At 37.9% G+C, this 25,695-nt stretch overlaps 1 protein-coding gene across 14 annotated transcripts in view; it reads right to left on the bottom strand.

Annotated features, from left to right (window-relative positions):
• Window positions 1–25,695, bottom strand: part of CADPS2 (calcium dependent secretion activator 2) — a 279,319-nt gene that overhangs the window by 172,717 nt on the left and 80,907 nt on the right. For all 14 annotated transcript variants that reach the window (XM_032442782.1, XM_015852971.2, XM_015852964.2 and 11 more), the window contains exon 3: window positions 10,940–11,272. In XM_032442782.1, coding sequence (XP_032298673.1) covers window positions 10,940–11,272 — 333 coding nt within the window. The remainder of the gene's footprint in view (window positions 1–10,939; window positions 11,273–25,695) is intronic.

The raw sequence follows: 25,695 nt of genomic DNA on the forward strand, positions 1-25,695 counted from the left end.
ATGTGTGACTGACTGAACTAGATAGAAAACTTAAAATTCAGGCTGACAATTAACAATTAGTGCGCCAGTTACTCACAGATTTTCAAAAGACGGTATATGATATTGTTTTCAGAATGCATCATGAGGGAAAAAAATGCTCAGCCACAGAAAAAAACGCACCAGTTCTTACTTTTTTTTTCTGTGCAGTTGAAAGTCTGCATTTGTATTAATGTGTACAGGTAATAATTTAAGAAAAATAAGATTTAAGACAATTATTGCACTGTCTTTCCCTGATAGAAAACTGCAGTCTTCACCTTTGTCCAAGCATCCTGCTTTCACAACACTCTATGAAACTTAGCAGAGTCCTCTTCTTCCATCAAATCTCTTAGTAAATAGGTTGAAAAGTTGCTAGGATGATCACAGTCAGATCTTCACCAACAGTCTGCTCTACTCATTTCCCAAAGTTTGGAATTATGTGGACTGCATTAATCTTTCTTTCTTTTTTTTCATTTTTCTATCATCCTTCACACTAAGGACTACTCACTACACCAGGATTCTCCATGGTAAAGCAACTTCCTATATCATCTATGCTGAACAAGCTAAAAATACTAAACAATACTGAACAGTGGAGTACTGAGCTCCCAGCTACTATCCGGGCTTTCAGACCACTGACTGTCACTCTTTCAGCATTTAAATTTCAAGACATTTAGTAATCAGCTTGCTGAGGATATACTTCCTCAATATGAAAGTATGAATGTGGTTGGTGAATTGTGTCAAAAGCTCTACCCAAGTAAAGCAAATGTGTATTACCATCTTCTCCTTATTCACATAATCTCATACTCAATAATTTAATGAAAGATGTCACTCAGAATAGACAGATATAACTTCCTCCTGGTATCCACATAAACTAATAATGTTACCTTTACACGAAAATGAATTGCATAAGATTGTGCTGCAAAGTCCCTCTAGGCCTTCACAGACTGAAGTGATGCTGTAATTCTCAACAATTCGGTACAAGATGGTTTGTTCCTGAACTCAGTATGTTTTCATTAGACACCTGCCAACTCCTGGGCTCTCTGCTTCTCTACAATGAAGCTTCTCTAGAGTCTCAGCATAGCAATCCTTTTACCAAAAAAGATTACAGTGTACCTTTTCAGCCTTCCCCCAACTCTAGAACTCTGTACAGTGTACCTTTTCAGCCTTCCCCCAACTCTAGAACTCTGTCAACTGGTGATTTCTGCAGGCTACCTTGTGGTCACATTTACCTCCATCTCTTCTCTGTGAGCAGCTAGTCATTGAATACTAATTCCAAATGATCCTTTTGCATTCATATTGAGAAAGTGCCACCAACATAGTCTAGAAACTCTCTTGATTGCTTGCACAATGCCACCGGACTGTGTAGATCATGGCCTTCCATTGGGAGACTTCTTTGTGGATGACTTACTTCACTTTCCTGGTCAGTTGGTCTGCAAGTGACCCTCATCACAACATCACCAATATTACTTTCTCTTCTGATCTTTCTCCAAGGAATGGATTTCCTTTTTGTCATACAAATACTTTGTGCTAGTGCAACCACATTTATGAGCACTCTCCTTTCTGAGAAGGAACATTAGAGTCTCCCCTGAAGCCTTCTGTCATAAATATCTCCTCCACAGGCAATTTTTCTTCATTTAATCCTGAAATTAGCTCCCTAACTCCTGACAAATCTTGTTTAATATCCCCCGTTATGTTAGTAATTCTGCCCACAAACATGTCTGTGCCTTCTTGTCAGTTTAATTCCATCACTTCTTAGCAGCCCTTAAAACAAGGTGCTGCAACCCAGGAAGTCAAAGCTTCACTAGTTAACCCTTAAGGGATACCATTTAGCAATAGCACTCCACAGGTCAGGCTTATGGTTGGACTTGGTAATCCCAAAGACTTTTTCCAACCTAGACGATTCTATGACCTTTGCTCTCAGTTTTGTGGCAATTTTTAAGCTCTTCAAAGTCACGTTATTGGTATTCCCACAGATGAGCAGCCAGGGGCAGTAGCATTGGCCTTAGCAGTCTCTGTGACATCTTACACCTATGTGAGAAGCAAATAGAAGTTTCTACCCAGGAGATGGATTAATTTGCCCTGGACAAGGTGGAGTCAACAGACATGAACATTTTTTGTTTCCTCTTTGTGCTAATCCAATTGCCAAGCCTAATGTGTCCAGAAGGCATTCTTCCCGTAGCAGGACTCACTCATCCTCATTAGTGGTAGCACCAGAGGGAATGGTTTTAAACTACGGCAGGGGAGATTCAAGCTGGACATTAGGAAGTATTACTTCTCAGAAAGGGTGGTCAGGCACTGGAATGGACTGCCCTGGGAGGTGGTGGAGGCACTGACCATGGGGGTGCTCAAGGAAAGACTGGATGTTGTGTTGAGGGACATGGTTTAATGGGAGCTATCGGTAATAGGTGAACGGTTGGACTGGATGATCTTTTAGGTCTTTTCCAACCTTGGTGATTCTATGATTCTATGGTTCTATGATCCTCCTCCACTGCCAGAAATCTGAACAAATTTTCTGGATTAATAACTGCAGTGAGACATGAAAATTTTCTCCTGCTGCCAGAAGTCATGAGCTTCCAGATTCCACCTTCCCAGAAACAATGGAACAGGAGGGAACTGCTACCATTAAAATGGTGAGAAAACACTCATTACAGAAAGCCTGCTAACCATCTGTAAAGAATAACAGTTGCTACAATACAGTAAATTAGAATGTCAGACAAAGAAGCATTCCTAAGGAGTGAGAGATGTTTCAGGTAAGATCTTACTTTGTTTCCAGTCTCCCTGAGGGAAGACATAGTCTGAAGAGAAGATTGTGTCAGACAGACATAGTTTTATAACAGGAGCATGATTTTATATCAGAAATAAAACAAAGCTGCTCCTGAAAATTGTGCATACCTTTGCAGGCTCTCAGCCATGGATCAGTATTTTATTCCCTCATTTACAGATAGTCCTAGTGTTCCCACACTAGAATGCTTGGTATTGTATAACTAGTTATGAAAGCAGTTTGTTCAGTGGCCAAAGGAAGCTTGGCTAGTAATGACTCTTTCCTTACTTCCTTTGCAAAGGGTTATTTCTTCTCTTATAGCCCCAGAGTTTTTCAGCTTTGCATAATCTTCAGCTTTTAACAGTAGTCAGAAGTCAAGATTTCTCCTATCTATCCAGTCTTAAAATTTGATCGAGATTTTTCCAGTTTATAGCTACCATATTTGAGTCATAATTGATAATTTTTCATGACCACAGAAAAAAACCCTAAAATGTGGTCAATCTACCACAAAAGACCTCTATAGAGAGAAACAGGCACTGTCTTTTAAACACATCTGAAGTTTGAAATGGTGAATATCTGATAAAAAGCAGACAGCCTTGGCACTAACACCAAACTTAATCTGTATGATACAATCTGTCTTTGAGTCTTGTAGTACATGATATGGGAATAAATGACAGCATGTCCCTGCAACTTGGCTCCTCTGTTGAGTCATTCCTCATTTGGGATGAAGCTGTGTGTGAGGCGGACTCTGTGGAAGGACTACTAACATATTGGGACAGCATCAGCAGAGAACAGCTGGAAAGATGACCCAAGAGTTCTCTCATTTTCAGAAAAAGCACAAAAGCACCTTCCTAGACAATAGAAAACTAGAGATGGGATATCCAAACAGAGCTGCAGATCTCTCAGCCATTTTACATACACAATTACTCTCGCATGGGACAGTCTACCCTCTGTTACGTCTGTGCTTTGATGTTTCTGTTTGAAATATGTATCCCCTCTATGTCAGCTGTTTCATTTCCAAGTTTACCTCCACGTTTCCCTTTGGAAGTGAGTGGGGTGCAGGAACCTTAACTGGGCAGCCAGCTGTAAAGAAAGTGGCATGTTACTGTCAAGAAGGAAGAGTTAAGAAGGATCTCTCTCAAAATTTTCAGAAAGAGGAAAAAAGGAACTTAAGCTTCAGAACAGGACATTCTGTACAAGAATGTGAGTGAGAGAAATAGGCTTGTTCTGTCCCTGTGGCTTTTCAGATGCTTCTGCTGGCTACACATTGACTGCTGAAGACGTGTTGAAAAACTCTGCAGAGGATGAAGCCTAACTTACCAAATGGATCCTTGTGTTGGAAGTGACCATTTTAAGCAAAACTACTTTACTTTGAATTTATAAAAAATGGAATACAGAATTCTAACATGCTTTAGCAGAACAAGTGACAAATTCACTCAAAAGGTCGTTAACTTGTTCAGACTGATTAAAAGTATTCATTCAAATGCGCACGTAAGCTAGATGTGTTAATGAATTCGGTAATCAGCCTGGAAATCTAACTAATAATACATATAAAAACTGTATTTATCTGATATTTATTTACCTGAAGACAAGGAATCCCTCCTTTAAAACACAAATTAAATTATATTTTAAAATATAAAACAACTCTTCTTTGGGAGAAGAGCTTTATTTTTATTTTTTAATATGAAGCCAGAGGAGCTATTTCCTCAACTGGAAATATGATGAGTCAAATGCAGTGATGATGTTACTAAAAGTGCAGGTTAGATGCTGGATATATTTGGCTTCCAGTGTTGAGGCATCTTAACTTTCTCGATCTAGAACTCAGGAGAATGTCAAAAGAGCATTAATTACTTCCTTAAGACTATGAAGGAGTATTTTAGGGGAAGAAACATAGAGGTAGGTAAAATTAGAACAAGCTTAAACAAATCTGGTTTACAAAGCCAACCCAAACTTCCTAATCTTTTTATGTTCTGCTGATGCTTTCCTGTGCTCAATGAATGCCAAAAGATGTTCAGAAAACAAAGATCTGCAGCCAAAATCCCAATACTACTGACTTCAAACTACAGAGTACGTACAAGACAGAGCTGGGTAGAAGAGTACTCTCACTTCTCTCTGCAACTGCCTGTGGATTCTCAGTAAAGTCTGGCTCGCCCCTTGTGACAAGGAAGGTGGTACACAGGAGACTAGGCCTAGAAGAAAATCTAGTAGAAAATGTGAATGTACTAGTCTGTGACTGATGGTGGTCATTTATGGTAGTAGAGACTGTATTTGCCCAACTCATACACACAAATGCAAAGCAAGAACAAAAGCTGCAGAAGCTGATATTCAGCTCTATGACAGAAAAATCCATGGTGTCTTAAGAGTGATTATAAGTGAATGTTTTCTCAGTTTTCTGATGTTCCAGTCGGATTTTCCTTTTTAACACAAATCAAAGCCAATTATACTCACTTTCTGAATATAACAAAAACATTGCAATAACTCAAGTACTGAAAATGCCAACATACTATTTTCTCTAGCATTTTCTCAGTGTTCCTTCATGCACACAGAAAAACATTTCAAAGCAGTTCTCCATTATGTAACTTGCAGGGCTTTTAAATGTTATTCATAGTCAGATATTTAAACATGCTAAATAGTAAATTACTTTTCTGAGGATGCTTTGATATTCTTTCCATCATTCTTCTACCATTTGAATAAATGAGAACAAATCAACCTTTTGGGACAACCAGGCACTTTCTTTCAAAGTAAATTCTGCTACCATGGAAAAAATACTGTTGTTTATGAGAAATAAATCTGAGCAATTTGGAGGCTCCAAGATTTTCTTTCTCACCAGAACTCACTTTCTTAAGCTGAAAATCCAAACCTGTCTGACGTGCTGTTCAGCAAAGTTTTAGATTTCTGACAAATTCAGATCAGATCTTAGGAGGACTACTTGACGTTGCAGCTCTCATTTCTGAAGCACCAAATCTTTTCTGTCTTGAGAAAGACATCCAGCAGTCTCTCAGATTGAGGTAAAAGTAACATGAATCAGCTCAGCAAGAACATTAAAGCAGAAACTGCTGAAATCATATAAAACTACTACACGCATATAATCGAGTGATGCCTCCTGAAGAGACCAAATCTAAAATCCTGTGAGAAAAGCCAATCTATTTCTCCATTTAAATATTTTGTTTGAAATACTTTAAGCTCACTTAAGCACAGGTAGCTGCACATCGTTTTTTTTTCCCTTGAAGAAAAAGGAAAATCAATCAGAAAGCAGATATTTTTGTAAAGGAGAGGGCATGGGATAAGATTTATTCTTGTACTTACAGGTACTCAAAACCAATAGAGTTGACATGTGAAAAAGCCTGAAGTGTGAACATTTCAATGTTTCTGCTATCAAAAACAACAGTTTTAAAATACTGACCCATTCTGAAAGGCAGCACATCATTACTGCATCATTTTTCTGTGTGGAAACTTTGCAAGCTCACATTTATCATGTCACATTTAATGTTTTGAAACGGTGGAATAAGGATAGATTAAGAAGGGAAAAGCACATTTTCATCCTACAGGGACTTGCAAGATTGCAATGATGACAATTCATCCAGCACCTGATGCTTCCTTGAAATCACAGCAATGGACCTCCTCAGCATTTTTCAGAGTTTACTGTACTCTACCAGATAAAATTTATCATGAAATAAGTAGTGGCAGTCATTACTGATCATCTGAAAGATAAAAATGTCTCAGCTGAACCCTTGGTCACATTATAGTATCTGGATGCATAGCCCACATCTTTTTTTGTGACTAAAAATACCCAGACGCATAGCAACACATGCTCTACAATATACAGTCTAAACAATTTTTAAGCTGAGACAGGGAAAAAAAATAATCTCTTTCAGTTTTGATATTCCTTCCTAAAGGAATCTTAACACTGGTTTCATTACTTCACAAAAAACATTTTGAAGTTAACACCAAAATTTTCTGTAGAAAGCTATCGTTCTCAATGTTTGATCTAGTTGCATTTGTCCCCACGGTTTATATGGGGTATAAGATTTTCTAAGAAAAACATGTGAATTTTCTTTTGATAATTCATGACGCAACTGCATTACTTTGCCATATCTTACTGAGCCAAGGAAAAGAACTGCAAACATTCAAGAAAGTCAAGAATGCCATCATGAAGTTAAACTGCCCATAATTTGACCTAACCAAAACTGTATGACTAATCGGGCGTTAATAAACTGTTAGGCGAAATAATCTTAAAACTCAACTGTATTGAGCAGCAAGGGCAGCCTTAGGTTCAGAGTAAATACTTGATAGAAATTTTCTTAAAATTAAAACTGTAAAACTTACTGAAGACACAATATAGTCCATAGTTATCAACATTAGACACTTGCACAAAGAGATACTTCTCATAAAAGCTACAGATAATCGAGGATATGAACCAGAAGCAATTCAGGACTTTAATATAGATAAACATGACTTGAAGCAAAGTACCATCTAATTTGTGGCTGATTCCCAAAACACTAACAGTAGAAGACTCAACAGATGTGTTCTCAAAATTATTTATTACCTGTCAGAAAAGAAAATGTGACTTAAAATTATTCTTTGCTACCGTCCCCCTAAGGTAAGGGGTTTTAGAACAGACCAAAAAAGTGAATGCTATGAAGGCAGTGTCAAAATAAAATGACCTTTTTGTGGAGCTATGGTTTACATGATAAAGAAACAAACTCTGATATTGGTGAAGTGATGCAGTAATAGTGCATGACTGCAAAGCAGCTGGATTTTGACTTTCAGTTTGACTTTCTGCAAAGTTATCTCCTACATCAGTGAATAATTAAAAAAACACAAAAAAGGAGTTCATCATGTTTGATCTCTGTAAATCAAAGAAACCAGAACAACACACTGCGGCCAAGCTTCTCAAAAGCAAGTCAAGGAGATCATTAAGTCCAAACTAACTGACAACCGTCTCTTTATCATGAAACACAGATTAAGGCAACACAATGTAAATAATAATCAGGTGAAAGTGTCAGCACTTCCAAATTGAGTCTTTTCATCACAAAGAGATGTAGATGCTCAGCAGCAGTTCTAGTCTTGCTCTAAGTTCATAAGTTGAAAATGGGGATGTAGAAGAAAGCTTTAATGGCATTCAGTATACATCAAAAGACTGTGACAAAAAGCAAGTCTTTGTGGAAAAATTTATAATATTCTCACAGTTGTGCACACTGTCTGGCAATGCCCGAGAGCTGGTCTATTATTATCTACTTTATTGCCATTTAAGTTCTTGTGTTGATTGCACAGTTTCTCATTGCTCTCAAAGAGACCTACAACCTGTATGGACCTGCAACAACCCCTGTCCAAGCATCATCTTCTGATGACCAACTGCAGGATGCCCAACAGTTTAAGAGTTAAGGCAAATGCTCCATTCAGTACAGGCTGGAAGGCAAAGGTTGCTGAGAAACAGTAAAAAGTTTCAAAGTGCAGAAGTCACAAGAAGGAGGTTGGCAGACGATACCACCTACTGTTACAAATAGCATCCTCGTTTGCTTACCAGCCCTGTAGCTGCAGGATAATATACTCTTATCATCGACATTGTGAGACATTTTTCAGACTGGAATTTCCAAAAAGCTGGAAGGAATTAAAAGAGGGGAAAGAGAAAGACAGAGTTTTCTGCACAAATTATAACTGCACAGATTTGCTGTTAAGGGCAGGTGCTTCTCAGAGCTGCAAAATATTCAGTGTTTCACATAAAGATCCGACTCTCTGCTAGAAGCACAGGCTAGAAGCCAACTCATCAAAACCTCTATCAAAAATACAATTTTAACATCTGTTTGGACTTTCACTTATCTCACTGCTCCCAGACATTATTGATTATCATTATCCGCAAGACTCCAGTATTCTAAATAGTAGCGGCTAAGGGAAATAGAAGTGAGCTTTTACATATAAAGACAGCTAGGTACTTCTAGGGGAGAATGAAAACTGTCATGTCAACTGAAATAGGAGTCTAACCTCATTTCATCTCTTACAAATACACTATGAATAGAATAGATTAGTCTAAACTAAAAAGTTTATTAAAACTCTAATGAGGAATAAAGGATTTTGCCAAAGGACAAGAGGCACTACATTATAAGAACTGGATGCTGTCTGCAATAAACTTCCTGGGAAAGCCATGACTGTTGTATTTTTCTTTGCAACAGATTTCTGCTCATACCTTTGGTGTGCTGTGTGCTGGACTGAATCACAAGAAAAAGACACAGAATTTATGTTTGGTAGCAACTCTGCACTGTTGGAGCATGAAATGCAAGTTCTTGCTTTAGCAAAGTAATCTCATGCTTACTCTGGAAAAGGAAAACTTCAGTAAGCTAGAACCCAAAGCAAAAAGGGTATATGCTTCAAGCCTGTCCCTCTTCATTATTCCTAATTATGTAGATGTTCCTATGACTGCTCCCTTTCTTCCCATCCTCCAATATTCATATGAATTCCAAGTAAACAACGTGTACTTCAGTGACCTGCAAAGGAGTTTTTATAACCTTCAGAGCTCAACATCAGAAAGAACAGAAAAGTCTTCTATTTACCTCACTGAGCCCCTGCACATATCAGAAGAGCCAACCAGCCTCTCTCACTTGCTACCTACCACACAATAATTTCTTTTTTATTTTACTATTCACAAAATGTAAAAGAAAATAACCCCACGTTCAAAATTCAACCATGGCAGAAGATAAAAATGAGTTGCTGTGATATTTCAATTTCTCCATAGGTTACAGACCAAGAACAGATGGAGAACTGGTGATCAGGAGAGCCCTGCTGATATTTGCCAATCAGTTTTGATGCATCAAAATTCCTACAAATTATGAACCAAACCCAAGAAGCCTTCAGTTATACACACACAAGAACCTAGAGGTCCATATCATGAGAACCACTTCTAGACTAAAGGAACAAGTTATTTTGTTTTAGTATTTGGGGATCTACAGTCATGTTAATGTTCCTCTAGCACAACGAACATCAACAGCAGATTCTGACTACTCACAGTGACATATAAAGCCTGATTTAAGAACTCATCAGACACCAGAAGAGGGAATAGGCCATACAGCTCCCACTGAAGGTAAACTGTAATCTACTTGTGGGGAATAAGTTAATTTTTCATGTTTTCAGGTATTGGAGCAGATTGTCTTGAGACTTCATACAGTCTGTCTTGATTTCTTGGCAATTTTAAGGCTTGAATGGATAAAGCCTTGTGTAACCTAGTCTGTACGCACAGCTAATCCTGCTTTGAGCAGAACACTGGACTGAATGACCTTATGAGGTCTTTTCCAAACTGAACTATCCTAGGCTTGTGTGTTCCATTATGTAACCCCCCACTCAAACAAGCAAGATAATTCCCTAAGATTTCAGCTCCTCTTGACCTTGTTACCAACTTGCTTGTCTAAGTAGTTAGCTTCACAGTACACATGCATGTTAATTAAAAGCCAAATGGAGAAAAACTGGGACAAAACTGAGGCAAATTCCATACTTGTTCCTGTACCAGGATAGTCATAAACTGACCTTCAGCGTAATACGTACAGAACAGCTTAGCTGCAGTATGGTGTACTATTTAAAAAATGGATTAGAAAGCTGTGTGAGTTCAGTTTGAAAACTATAAATACTACAAATTTCTGCTCCAGTCAGTCATGAGACTTTAAAAAATGTCTTGCATTTTTTCAGGTTTTTCATCACAAACTAATGCTTATTTTGTTGCTGCATCACTATGAAGACTGGCCAGGTAAAACACTTCTACATACTATTTATACTACTGATTAGCAATAGACTACACCTATAATTCTGAATATGACTGCTGAATATACTGTTTTTGATTCAGTGATTTACAGAGAACTTCTTCATTACCTAACAGAAATACAGAGCAAAAAAGCGCAAATTAGCTTCATAGATGCTGTTTGCAATGAAGTATGCTGAGTTCTCAATGCTGCATGGCCAAGGGCATCCTGAACTCAATATCTATCATCTATCAATTTATGGCAGCAAATTTCTTTTAAAAATGTTTACACGCACACACATACATATACACCAATGTATGTAAATGTGTCTACACATAAACAAACATATACATGTAATTTTCATGTAGGGACACAGGTACAAAGGGGCTGGATGTGAGAGATTTTGAACACAACAGAACCGAGCGACGCCAATACTTACTTGGCAGGCATTATAAATCAACTGATGCTCCAATTTTTTGATCCCTAGAATCTGCTGAAACATTTCATAAAGCTGTTCCTTGCTCAGAATCAGCTCCGATACAGCACTTAAGGCCATTCTATTTGGCTGTTTGCAGAAGTCCTCTTCTCCCCTGTATATGGCATCATACTTGGCTAGCCAAGAACTTAATACTGTCTCTTTGCTCAATCCATCAATTTCCGGCAAACTTCGGACCCTCTTTTCTATGTTTTTCTTAAAAACATCTCTAAAGTCATTTGCAGAACATCCTCCACTGTGAACCATTCTTGCAACCCGGTCACTCTTGAGAAACACCTTTTGTAAAAAAGAGAAAGAAAAACAAAAAAAAAACCAAACAAACATTAGAAATGAACACAAGTGCAAAGCAATCTCTTAATAAAGAAAGGGATCATTATTACAAGCTAAGATTTTGCTTCTAGATAAAATGGTTGATATATTTTTGATAGATTTTTCTTAAAAAAACGCATTCAAAAATATGTTTCTCTATTAAACTCAAACTATTTGGGTTTGCATGCTACACCAGTTAAGCTAGAATGAAGTTTGAATTAACCACAGCTAATTTAAAACTTATGTGATTTCACTTATCTTTCCTCCATTTAGACCACAGAAGTCTGAAGATATTTGCGAGTTACTCATGAAGAAACCACACTGTCTTACAAGCTGGCTGTATAATGAGTGAAAAAATGATCTTTAAGACAGTTAAGAATTTCAGGGAAGGAAACTAAAATCCAGAAAAGTAAACTCTTATGCTAGAGAAATATTGCAATCAAAATCATCAGAAAAGAAGAGTTCAAAAATGCAGAATCTGCTTCCACTACTGCAGTGGGAATAGTGTCCAATACTGGGGAAGGATTATGGAATTCTCTGTGGAAAGGAGAGGAAAGGGAAAAACAAGAAAAGCCCTCCTAAATATGCATATATAAGATATGACAGCAAATTTGACCAACAAATTGACTAAATCAGTGTCAGCAATCTGTGGGAGTTTTTCACTGTTGAAGGATAGTTGCACCCATCTCTCTCTCTTCTAACGCAGACCTTGGCAAGCTCAGCCTCTCCAGACAGTGTCTGGCCAAATCATTTATAGCAGCAAGTCTCACAAAACTGTTCTATTAAATACAGCTAAAAAGAGAATGTCTGTCACCTGATCATTGGTGTAAACCACCAACTTGTGCCTGGCACAAGGCAGAAACTGTGTTATGGCATTGAAGAGGTATCTAGGAGGGAAGCAGGTGGCTTCCCACAGCAGAAGAAAATGTGTCAGGGCACTCAGCCTGCCATACTTGAGTGCAGAAGGAGAGCTTGAGTGCCTCACTGAAGCACAGCTGATACACAAAGAACAGACAGGACAGCACGTGGTCTGAACATATTTCCTTTTCATCACCTCTCTGCCCGTTTGCTCTCTTCAGTCAGATGCTATGAAGAAAAAGAAGAGATGGCCTTCCTGGACGGCCATGAAGATGATCTTATCTCTGGAGCACTTCCTCTCTGAAGAAAGGCTGAGGGAGTTGGGCTTGTTCAGCCTGGGGAAGATAAGGCTCCAAGGAGACCTCACTGCAGCCTTCTATTTGAAAGGATCTTACGAAAAGGAGGAAGACTAACTTTCTACATGGGCAGATAGTGATAGGACAGAGGGGAATGGCTTTACACTAAAAGAGCGGAGATTTATATTCGATATTTGGTGGAAATTCTTTACTCGGAGGGTGGTGAGGCACTGGTACAAGCTGAGCAGTGAAATGACCGATGACCCATCTCAAAGCTACAAAGCTAAGCTGCGTACAAGTACAGGGTCAAGGAAAGCATAGTCAAAAAGTCTCAGTGCACCTTTTCCCTGCAGATTGGGTAAAATGCAGCTACTTAAAAATAAACATTTCGACAGATATTCTAATTGAAACCATACTGAAGATTAAACCTAAAAGAACTTGGTCCTAAACCATAAAACAGCAATAATATCTGCTAATTTAGTGCTCTAACAGCAGCATGCTAAATTTCCTTTTACTGAAAATCCAAGTATCTAAGGTTGAACTTTTATCCACAAAGGGAGTTGACATGGTTACTATCAATTAATGTTGATATTAATTTCCTCAAAATGCTATATGAATATTGGATTTCATTTAGAAACAAATAATAGTCCGGAATTCCACTTGACAATAAAACTTATCAACACAAACAAGTACCAGGATATTAACCTTTTCTACATTTCAACAGTCTACGATTACAGTAAATTAAAATTCTTTCAAAGCTTACCTGAAAAGAAAACAAATATTTAAAATAGGTGACTTCAGACAAACTTTGCTATTTTCTTTCCTTCATAAATAATATCCTTTATCATGTTAGTTTGCACAGATATTGAGAAAAAGCAAATGCAGAATATAGAATAAAACTGAGAAAACTTAAATGCTCTTCCCTCTCCCCAGAAATGTTTATCCAAGGCTGTGTGACCTTACGCATCACTAACATAACTGGATCTCTCTAATTAAAAAAATGCTAAACACACACTGTAAGATCATCAGAATATCATTTACCTCTCACTACCTTCTTTCTGCTGTAGTATTCAAAACAACTAATTCAGAACACGGTAGCTAAAATACCACTAGGACTTGACTTATGAATCAGATTTATTCCAATTAATTCATAAACTTTGCTTTTGATATAAGTTGGCTTTCTAGGAGATGGCAGGAAAATCTGTTTGTTTATTTCTTTGTTTTCCCCAGTATTTGCCCACTAAAGGGTAACTGTACTGCATTTGTAGCATTTGTTGTCTGCAACACCAACAAAACGTCAGGCAAAACAGATTTTTATGTAGGTATCTGCAAATACAAACACATACAAATACAAACACATAAAAAGGAAGAAAAAAAATGGGCTTCAAGATCAATAAAAAACAAAACACGTCTTTCAAAAATATGAAACAATTTGATCATAATTAACAACATTTAAAAGAATGTACATAATTCACCTTTTCAAGAGTCATCAATATTGATGCTGCCAGTAAACCAGAAAATGCCCATTAATATAGTCTGGGAGCTACTGGTAATAGGTGAATGGTTGGACTGGATGATCTTTTAGGTCATTTCCAACCTTGGTGATTCTATGATTCTATGATTCTAAATATATATGATAGAAGCAAGCATGCTAGAAAGGACACATTACCTTAAAATGTTCACTTCTAAAGTGTTTTGCTTATGAACAATATTTGCATTAATTTTTCTTAAGTTATCCTAAGATACTTCTTTAGCAAAATATCTGGTGTGATTACAGGAAACTACTCAATGTATATATCCAAGGTGCGAATAGTATCTGGATGGTTCTGAAAAGGAAACCATTTGACCTAAGGCTAACTGTCCTTCATTCTAAGTCCCAACTTAGCGCAGTTCTTTCCTGGGGTCATGAAAACGTGACAAACTTTAAAATGAACCATTTATATTTTATATACTTAAGAAATAATATTTTAACAGATATTTCATTGTTAAGTCATTGTTTGCAAAAGAAAATCATAAGCGAATGAAAATTCAGTTAGGAGTGAACCATATGTGCTCCTAATTTGACACAAAAAGACGCATTAAAAAGTTATCAAATGACTTGTTATTCCTGTTCCAGAAAGACATCAAGGTTGCTTCACATTAACTGTAACATCAACGGGCTTCAACCGTATTTCTTGACATTTTTTTCCTGTTTTACAGTTTTTCTGAAATGTTCTGCACCTGTTTTTTTCTTCTTCTACATACAAGTTTACAAATTACTCCTATATGGAGAACGTTTTCTTGCCAATGGCGTTGTTCCCACCGGCATTCCAGAAATCCCATCTGGCTTAGCACCCATGGCTCCAAAACCTTGGCTAAGCATGCAAGTCAGGATACACGCATGCTTTACATCACTGGCAGTTCTCTCTTGACATCATTTATTTTTGCAGTGAAATACATAAGCTCTTACAGGATTGTATGCATAATCATCCCCAACAGGGAAAATATCTGTGTTGATACATATCTCTAAAGCAAAACAGTAATTAAACACATTCACTGAATTGTCAGCTGTTCTTCCTTTTAATCCTGCATTTGGGTTGTCTGATCATGGAACTTAGTTCTAATTAAATAATCATTCCAGTGCTAAAATGTTATCTGGAGTGTTCAGAAAAAAAAGAAAACATCACAGGTTTGAGTGTGAAACACAAAATAATAGAAAGAGTTATTGTAGGGACAAAGAAAACTATTCTTACAGGGAAACGTACCTGACAGATCAGCCAGGATCTTTCCAAACCCTTGTATTATTTAGAAATAATTTGACAGGAGCCAAAGTTTCTAATGAGGCATTTCATATTTCATTTTTCACACAGAGGGTGGTGACACACTGGAACAGGTTGCCCAAGGAGGCTGTGGATGCACTATGCCTGGAGGCATTCAAGGGCAGTCTGGATGTGGCTCTGAGCAGGCTGGTCTGGAAGCTGGCAACCCTGCTCATAGCAGGGGGGTAGAAGCTAGATGGCCATTGTGGTCCTTTTCAACCCAGGCCTTCCTATCACTCTATAATTTCCTGTTCTACAGTTTTTTTCTGGGTCTCCTCAGAGAAATTCTGGGGTGATGCTCTCTGACAGTCACAACTTAAACTTTCAGTATCATTACCTTACTCGAATCATTACTCCTTGAATGTAAGCCACTATCAGAGCCCCATGTAACCAAAAAGAAAGGCTCTGTTAACACCAAACATTCCAGGGGAGGAAAAAAAAAAAAAAAAAAAAAAAAAAAAGAAGGAAAAAGACAAAGAACAAAAAAAAAAGAAAAAGAAAGGAACAAAAAAAAAAAGAAAAGAAAGAAAAAAGAAAAAGAAAAGAAAAAGAGAAAGAAAGAAAAGAAAATGAAAAGCAGAAGAAAGAAAAAAGAAAGAAAAGGGAAAAGAAAAGAAAAGAAAGAGAAAAGAAAGAGAAAAATAGAGGGAAAAATAAGAAGAAAAAAGAAAAGAAAAGAAAAGAAAAGAAAAGAAAAGAAAAGAAAAGAAAAGAAAAGAAAAGAAAAGAAAAGAAGAAAAGAAAAGAAAAGAAAAGAAAAGAAAAGAAAAGAAAAGAAGCTAAAAAACATGTTTTGATGATCCGTCTGTCTTGAGAAATATCATATCGCAGCCATTCAAAGACATCCAGTTAAGGAATTAAAAATTGAAACAAAACAAAACAAAAAAAATGCCTCAAATTCATCTTTCCTTATAATTACAGTAACAATCTTTTAAATGTATCTACTGAAGTATGGCTTAAATTCCCTTCTTACCCAGTAATTATATTTAGAAAATTTCCACTGTTGCACATGCTAGTAAAAAGCGTAATTCAAAACAATCTTTAACTGTAGATAGCCACAATAGAAGTATATTTCTGTTTAGAAATGAAAAATCATAATTGAGGAGTGTCTACAACCTGAGCATTGGAAATATTAAAGGACTGATTTTACATCTTCTAACACATAATTATCAAACATGGTACTAAATTTAACTAAATATATATGTGAGCAACACAAACATGATAATCTTTTTGCCTACTGTGAAGCTTAGGAAAATCATAAGCTGTATACAGAAGAGTTTGGGTAAACTCAGCTGCAGTCAGTCTTTGCCTTTTCTCTATAAATGATTAAACATGAGGTCTATGAGGCCCCGTGTGAATTAAAATGAAATAAAGTGATATATAAAATAAAATGAAATAAAAATGCCTCATGTCATTAAATCAAGTAAGTTTTAATGAACTGCCTTTTTCAGCACAGAACTGACAATTCTAGAGACAAACTGATCTCAGCTATAGCTTACTCCTTCTTATGCTTTGAGTACAAGTTTTGTGTAGCAACAAAGTACAGGATTTCATTTAAACAAAACTTCCTTTAATCTTTAAAAATTCCAAAGGGTACTGAAAAGGCACAGAAAGACCCCAAAAATTGATCTACCAGCCTGAAAAGGAAATTCCTTACTCATACACAGTTGTTTCCTGTGCACCTTCTGCTAGTGCAACCACACTGAGGCTCTCCTCTTCATTAGGTAAAGTAGCTCTGGAACTCTGTTAGCCACAAGGGCAGCTAGAAATTCTTCATTTTTCACAGTCACTGCTGTTCTTGTAGTTCTGTGGAGATTATATTTAAACAACAGTCACGTCCTAAACCTTTACAGCCAGGCTCATGGAAAAGGTGGCTGCAGCTCAAAATGCTCACTGAACCTCTGGAACAGTAAACTTCTAGACAGGCCAGACATCATCTGAAACACCTTCTTTATCATCTTTTTTATGACACACAGTCCAGCTTAGGTAACAGCTTTTTCCTGCATGTTCTAGCACAGTACAGCACTGGGTGGAATAAAACACCATGGCCATTTTACAACAACAGGGGCTCTTTATAATGGTGCACCTAATAGTCATGGTACCTTCCTACTTCTGTGGTTACAACTACTTTCTTGTCATTGCAAAGTAATCATAACATGCCCTTGTCTGTCATATTGCTAATCACACCTCTAACAGTGTCTTCTGTACTAATGAGAAGCATAGTAAATTTTTTATTACCTATACTTGGGCAGTTATATGTGATCCCACCAACTGCTCCATTTGCTGCTGCAAACTTGGTTTGCTTGTAAAAGTACACTATGTCCCCTTAATTATTCCATGCCTTCATTTCTCTTGTCCTCCTGAGGCTTGTTGAGGAGTTGCAAGCAGTGCTATGCTGTTGCTTAGGAGGCACCCCCAATCTAGAAGTGTTATTTAAGTGAAGTTCTTCCAGTGACTCCATCACAAGCCAGTTTCCACCCTTTTCTCTTCCCAACTTGGACTAAAATGCTCAGGCAAGCACCTCCCAGCCCACAGACCCGTGATCAAAGCAGGATGTGGACCACCAAGACAGTAATGCATAACTAGGGATGGTTTGGCCTTCACCAAGCCCCAGTTACATCCATTTTCACTTCTACCACAGAGAGGTAAAACTCAGCAAAGCAAAGTGGGCTCACAGAGTTGTAAGAGATCACAGAATCACAGAAGGGACCTACACAGATCACCAAGCCCAACTCCTGGCGCCACAAAGGTGAATTCAAAATTCACACCATATTTCTGAGCACTATCCAAATGCTTCCTGAGCTCCAGAAGGCTGTGCCCACTGCCTTGTGTAACCTTTGCCAATGTCCAACCACTCTGCAGTGAAGAACTTTTTCCTAACACCCACTTGAACCTCCCCCCCCCCCCCACAACAAGCTATGCTGTTCTCTTAGGATCCTGCTGGGTCCTTAGAAACGACAGAAGTCTGAGGAACAGTAGTCCATTTTCTGGCTGTTGTGGTACATACTCAGCGACACTATGGCCAAGCCTGCCCATGGCTGGGCTCACACATGATTTCCCCTTGTCTGCAGACATCAGTCAAGTTCATGCCCTCCCTCAGCAGAAAATGCAGTGAGGACAGACTCACTGTCTCCCATGTAGCAGTTGCCTCTTCTGTCCATTTGCCTCTGCTACTTACTATGCAACACTTTAATCCTACAGTTGTTGAATATCAATGCAGCCACATAAATCTTAAAAGTTTAAAGCATCATGAATTCTATCTTTCAAGTGTTTCCAGAGTTTTTAAATGGTATTCCACACACAAATTACAAGTGAATTTCCATGGAAGTGTCAAACACTGTCCGCCCTACACTGCCTCATGAGACTGATGAGCCAGCTGAGTAGTTATTATCCATCTGCAAGTTATTTTTTCATCCCAGTGGACTGCTGCTGAGGTTCGGAGTATCCTTAAAATGCACTAATGTTAAAAATGAATCTTTTTGTACAACATTCTCTTTCACATTAGAAAAGCAGTTTGCCAGATGCCACTTAAAGATCCTTCTCTGTGGAGATTTCTCCAGGAAATCCCAATCTGCCAGATACGGAAGTACAAACTGTCCTTAAGAAGTCATTCTTATATTAGAGGATATTTTATTTTATTTTATTTAAGCCAGCTTGAAACAAAGGTAGAACTATATGGATACTAATCATATTGCATTGGAAATTAAAATTTAAAAATACAAGTGAACAGAGGTACTTCTTTCTGTCAAAGACTGAACAAAATGACTTTGTAAAGGTAAAAAGGACTTTGATGGAAGTCAAGGGAATGCACATCTGTGAATGCTTTTCAGATTTCTGATGTGCTTTTCTGATGTATTCTCCCAATGTGCTCAAGTTTCCCAATGTGCTCCTTGAACTTATCAGAATAGCAAAAGTCAAGGAAAAAGTATGTGTTATCCATGGAGAAATTACATTTATTTTGAGAAGCAGCACAAAGTTCACAGAATTCACAGAATCCAAGACTTCATTTGCAGTATGACCTGCTGATAAAAACATTTTAAGTACTACAGAGCAGGAATCACGTTACCAGGGTTTCCTCCCACATTTTAATGGTTGAATTAGGTTTGTATACAAATAAAAGCGAGAAATCTAAATAACGTTCAGCAAGCAACTATAAGTAACAAAAGGTTAAGCAGTAAGTCTGGTGCCAGGACACTTCTCACAAAGGAAAGCAACATTAAAGCAGGAGACTCAATGTTCAGTCATCTTTTGCATACACCAGTTAGTGTAACAGTGTTCCTGCATTGCACTCAGCTGGCACCTTTGCTCTTTGCTGCTACTGCAGCAGCTTCTAAAAGCCCTTCACACACAAGCTCATAAGTGACTCTCATCGCAGCCAACAGCTCACCCTCTTTTTAGAGCCCTCCCTGCTCCACATTCAACAAAATATATTCCCCACTTCACCCGTTACCACGAGTGATGCTCTCTGGGACCATCTCATGCATTGCTCAGCAGTTCTGTTTTCTTCTTTAACTCTACAAATCATAGATCTGGCCTCTGGAGTTAGTTTGATGAAGGCACAAAACACTTCTGACAGCCTGGACAACTTCCACAACAGACTTCAGAAACCAAGTCTTATGCCTAGAAGTAATTAACATTGATTATAACCAACATACTTACTGCTATACCCTAGAGCTGCAGGAAGAACATCGATTCAGACATGATGGTCTCCCTGCCCTTGTGAGAGACTGGAAAGAAATTTAAAAACCTCAAAAAACTGTGAAGTGGTGTTTTTGGGGTTTTTTTTGTTGTTTTTTTTTTGTTTTGTTTTGTTGTGGTTTTTTTTTGGTAGATTAGGTGTCATCATCTACAGATGATCTGCATTCTAAGACTACACAAGCAAGAGCCAATTATTGGCTGAAGAGGCAAAATCTTCATTTCATTGTTTTCCTCTATTTTTAATGCCATGTCTCCTATCATTCTGGAGTGTATTAAGCAATGATATTTTCTTAATAAGGGTAGAGTTTCAAAAAATCATCCCAAGCTGAAAATTTTAGAGTTTTTACCTTGTTTACTTCACATCTTCAAGCACAGCACCACATTGGTCATGTTCCATAGCTCAGAAACCAGCATCCCAATAAAACCTCTTGCAAACTGAAACAGGTGCTACTTCTCTAGGCTTACATGCTGGTAAGCATATTATACACAACACAAAGTATAATACTTGTTTCTTTTTCTTCTTTTTCAAATTGGCACAAGCAGCTGTCCAAGTCTCCTTGTATTTCTGCTCCTGATAGGCACACACTTCACAGGCTTGAGCACTGCAGTGTTTGTGCCTGGAGCACAACATGAATAAATGCATCTGCAGTGACAACCACCATAAAAAACTGAGAAACTATTTCACCCAGAAGCCATTTTATTTTTTTCTGGATTAATTCGTTAAACTTGTACAGATGTCTTTGTGGAACAAGCGAATTTGTCCTCCTTTCAAGGCTGACAACAGTTTTTGCACCCTGGTGAGGCACAGTAAATTACATAGTGTTGCCTATATGATAACATTTCCAGATTACTTGTGGAGCAAGTAGTAATAGTTCTGCTTGCTAGAATCACCACTGTATTATCTTTAAACGTCCAGTCCCTCCTTGTACTAAAGGATATCAAAGCCTCAGAACTCACTGGCTGTCTGAAGCGTGTTGAGGGACTGTGCACCACAGTGCTGACCCTGGTACCAGCACTCTGGAAGAAAACTGTTTCCAAAGAAAACTGCATGTACCAAAAATGTCCAGCTTCCCTCCTGTGGTACTGTGCTCACACAGAAAGTGCATGGCTGTACTGCTCCAGATTGGTGCAGGCTGATCCACAACAGAATATTCAACATCAGCAGCCCAAAGTTTTGCAACATCTCCCCTTCCCAAAGATGCAGCTGGAGCATTATCATGCTAGAGGCTCGACTCTGCATGAGGGTTAATCACATGCATAAAAATGACTTCTGATTTGCCAGTTGACCATGGCAGTGAGAAATTAGCTCACATACAGTTAAAAGGTCTGCACATTTCAAACTGCTGTGATGCTTGATTTGTTGAAATGAAAATGTCTGTAAATGACAACCTGCAATTAAAAGAGTTCTTGATAGTTTGGAGTGCTAGGACTGACATCTTCTGTCATACTGCCATGTAGAAAGCACTGTTTGCTTTGCATATTGCTTTCCTCCTGCTTAGGATGTTGTAAGTATGATGCCATGAGGTCTGAAATCACATCACTTTGGTCCTTTCATCATTCCTACATTACTGTGGAAATAAATGTATAAATGTATAGGTGTCACCTGAGACTAAGCAGTTTCCATACAAGCCTTGGCTTTTCCATCCAGCAGCAACCTCTTGCTAAAAAAAGCGAGAGCTATAGATGCTTCTCAGGACCTTCAGATATAGAAGAAAGAGCAGATTTGTACAGAGTGGATCTAGTGCCACTGAGGTCAATGTTTCCTAGACAGAACTGGCACTCCAGCTTTCAGTCTGACAAGAAGAGGTGACCTTGAAATGACTGACAGCACATCACAAGAAACCTGAACTATGCACTAGATGCAAGATGTTTGCTCACCCTCTTTCTAATGTACTGACTGATATAGAACATTAACACCAATGAAAATAGTTTGTATTCAACAGCACACAATGCCAAAGGGTAGGAGAGAGTTTGAACTTCTGAAGAAAACACCGGTCTCCTTGCAAGTAAAACTGGGGGATGCCTTTAAATATAAAAAATAAATTTTCATGTATAAAGAAGACAAAAATCTTTAATTCAAAGGTAGTTGGACCATCACTTCTTTACTAAAAGAACAGCTGGCATTTCAGGACAACGGATTTAACTAACTTTAAATATTTAGAAAACTTAAGGAGGGAGCCTGGTAGGAATCCTAGCTTTTGTAGCCAGAAAGGAAGATGTGCACAGACACTGAAACCCTGACTTGCTGGAGCTCGAAACTGTAAGCCATCTGAATGAGAGAGAGGCATCTTTCCAGCTCTCTGGTTCTGCATTTCTAACTAAGTTGGTACAGAAACACAGAGCCAAGGTTTCCCTTAACTGTAGAAGGAACTTCTTCACAGTGCAAGGCCACAACATGCTCACTGTTTTTTGGTTACATTTTTGTTTGTTTTTTAAACAAAGTACCAGGCAGCCCACAGTCAGTGTAGATACACTGCGACTCACTCCCTATACTCCACCACAGAACCTCACCACTTGTATTTAAAGAGTACACTGTCTCAAAGTATAACTTTTACTTGCCAGGACCATTTACTTGATTTGTGATTCAAATATTCTTCCAGTGCAGCTGAATGCTGAGAAAAACAAACGAGCAAACAGAAATTGGGCCAAAGCTGCTCAAAAGGTCATCCCGTGAACTGTTTATCTGTATCAGCAAAATCTTAGGAATTGAACTGCACCTGACAGAAGTGGTCACCATTATGATAGGTGATAGGTATTCTGTAGCTGTTGTCCCCTGTATGAAACAAAAGTTGGTGGACAACAACTACCTGGATATACTACTATCTGTTTAGAGCTAAATCATGGCAATGATGAAAATAGGTTAAGCAGAAGAAAACAAGGTCAAAACCGCAAAGACAACAAAAACAGTGGGATAGAAGACAAGAGAATAAAGAAGAGATGCAAACCAAAGGAAGATTAAAGGAATAAAACTCCATCTAGTTTGTAATGTAGAAATGCTAAACACTCAGCAGAGAGACAAATGAAAAGTATCTCCCCATACTTACATACTAAGAGAAAGGAACCATTCTGAGGAGAATATGGGCAGGAATTGCTACACTCCATGCTCCACTATGTAATTCATGTTAGATCCCTTTCCTTGCACTAGGAAAGGACGTACTCAGCCATGGGGCAACTCAGATTTCCTAATGCGGGTTCTGACCTGAATGAACCTTGCTCTCTCCACAATCAGAATATGGGGGTCTGGAAAGATTCACTGTCCACGCTGTGCTAGAAGCATCTCAACTCAAGCGATGCAAACGCCTTCCAGAAGTTTCTCAGCTAGAGAAACAGAAGACCTCAAAAGACTCTGGGAGAAAAAGAACTGGATGGCAAAGTCAATTTTATGTACAAGCTGTTACAAAAGACAATATTTGCTTTGTGACAGAAACACATTTGACGTTACAAAAATTACCTCCTTCTCCCAGAAAAAAAACCTGTACTTCAGAGCTTCTATTTTAGGAGGAAGTCATGAATAATAGAATTTGAATAAAAATGCAGGGAGGGACAATACATCATGAAAATTGAGTACCTCAGGAATTGTTTGTTTTGGTTTTACACTTCAAATACGTTATGTCTAGACTTTTATCTTAAAGCCATACTCACATTATCATACATTTTTATTCTGGAAGAGGGTCTGAAGGCAATACAGAGCTGTTACTCCTGCAGACAATTGGCATGTACAACATAGCTGTAAAGCGTAGCAATGTAAGTATTTTTATTCCAATAAAACTTCCTTAAAATGTCAACCTTTATCATAAATACTGACTCATCTTTTCCCTGTTATAAAGTGTAATCTTTTTGTGTCAAAAAGTGACAATACATTTTCCTTGATTAATTTTTCACAAGAGTGATCAATTCATGGTGTTGGTAGAAAAGTTATAATATACATAAAAGCTTCAAAATGCATTCTGAATCTTAAATCCTTCTTTAAATTTAATAATCACCCAGCTGGCTACACATCAGACAGCAATGCTTCACTGGGAAGATTAATGACCATTTGGTCCGCAGTTTAATCCCCCTAGATTTTAGCACACAAAGTGAAAATTTTTATAAATTAGACTATTTTTATGCATTTCAATTATATGTCATGGTCCAAGTAGCTTTAATAGTAACGTTGAGGCTCCCTAGTCATAATTTGCTCTCTCTTTGGATTCCTGAATTTTTGGAAACGAAAACTTCACTTCACTACAGTATTCCCTAGACATTTTTGAAGATTTTAAAAATATGTCATTCCAAAAACACCTTTATTATTACTATTATTTTATTTTACAATTATCAGACATTTTGCTTTGCTGGTAGCATATTCTATGGTGAGGAATTCAGGACACATAATGAGAAGTGACATCCACATGGCCCCAGTAGCCAGAACCAGCCGCCAGCTTCCACAGCAGCACTCTCTACCATTAAGGCTTCCACATCCTGACCTCCATGGTGCCCATCCTGTTCAGTCACCAAAAAAAATCCCAAAGGACAATACAGCTGTTGAAAGCTGGATTTCAACTGGGATATCATCACCAGGCCTTGTCTGAGCAGGAGAAGAAAAGATCTGTGCATCCCCAAGAGCAGCGCTACTCCTAGCAATGAGTACGGGGTAGAGAACTGAAGGTGGAAAGAGAAAGGAAAACCTCCACCATTATCATACTGGTTTTAAATTAGCAGTAATAATACTACAACCCTTTCCCTTTTCTCCATTTATGGGCACCAACTTTAGCAAAGTAGAAACAGACAGGAAGTCATCCTTACACTTTTTCTTTTAAATACCAATAGCAGCTATATGGAGATTCCAAAATGCTTTTACGCAAAACTAGCCAAGTGCTTTGGCAGGAAATGCAAATGGTAAATAAGTCAAATGTAATAAGCAAACAAACATTACCCTCCTACTGTAAAAACTGTGCTACTTAAGCCAATATAAGGCTTAAGTTATTTGGTTATTCTGACCTGCCTGTTAGTCAACACCTTAATGCATTTTTAATGTGCAGAGAGAACACTCATCTCATGTCATCTCCAAGGCTAAATCCTCTAAAGCCAAAGTGTGATCTCAAAAATTCTTCTCATTTTACTTTTCTCTTTGTTATCTCACCCAACTTGGAATCATAATTCCACCGATGCATAAGGTTTTTCATTTTTATTAAAGCTTCTCCTAGACTATTCTGAAAACATGTTTCCCACTTGCTTATCTAGGATGCAGACTTGCACTGATCTAAATAGATTTTAGAAAAAAAGGTAACTCAATTCCATGTCAGGGTATTTGGAAACATTTGCACCATTCGTCTGTCAGCTTCTGAAATATTACTCATACCACAAGCCTTCTGCCATCTTCAAACACAGATTTTCTGATTTGATGCTCTTAAAAGCCCAGGGTAATCTCTCAAGGTTTGTTGTCTATTTCAGTCATAAATTTTATGACAGGCAGAAATGATGTCCCTATCATGGCCACTTCTAAACGCGATTGTACCTTCCCAGACACTTGTGTTACAAACAGACTGACACGCTGTGAAACCTGTGTTCTATGTTAATAACCATCTAAATAATGAAAAAGTTCACTTAGTAAAAAATTTAAAACTGATACTGTTGGTGTTCTTACAGAATTAATGTTTCTATATGGCAAAACAATCATCTCACTCTTACACTCATTAAGCACAGAACCTATAAATCAGGAAACAGGTAAACGGCTCATGACTTTTAATGGACAGAAGACAAA

Source organism: Coturnix japonica, chromosome 1, assembly GCF_001577835.2.
Source record: "Coturnix japonica isolate 7356 chromosome 1, Coturnix japonica 2.1, whole genome shotgun sequence".
Lineage (NCBI taxonomy): Eukaryota > Metazoa > Chordata > Aves > Galliformes > Phasianidae > Coturnix > Coturnix japonica.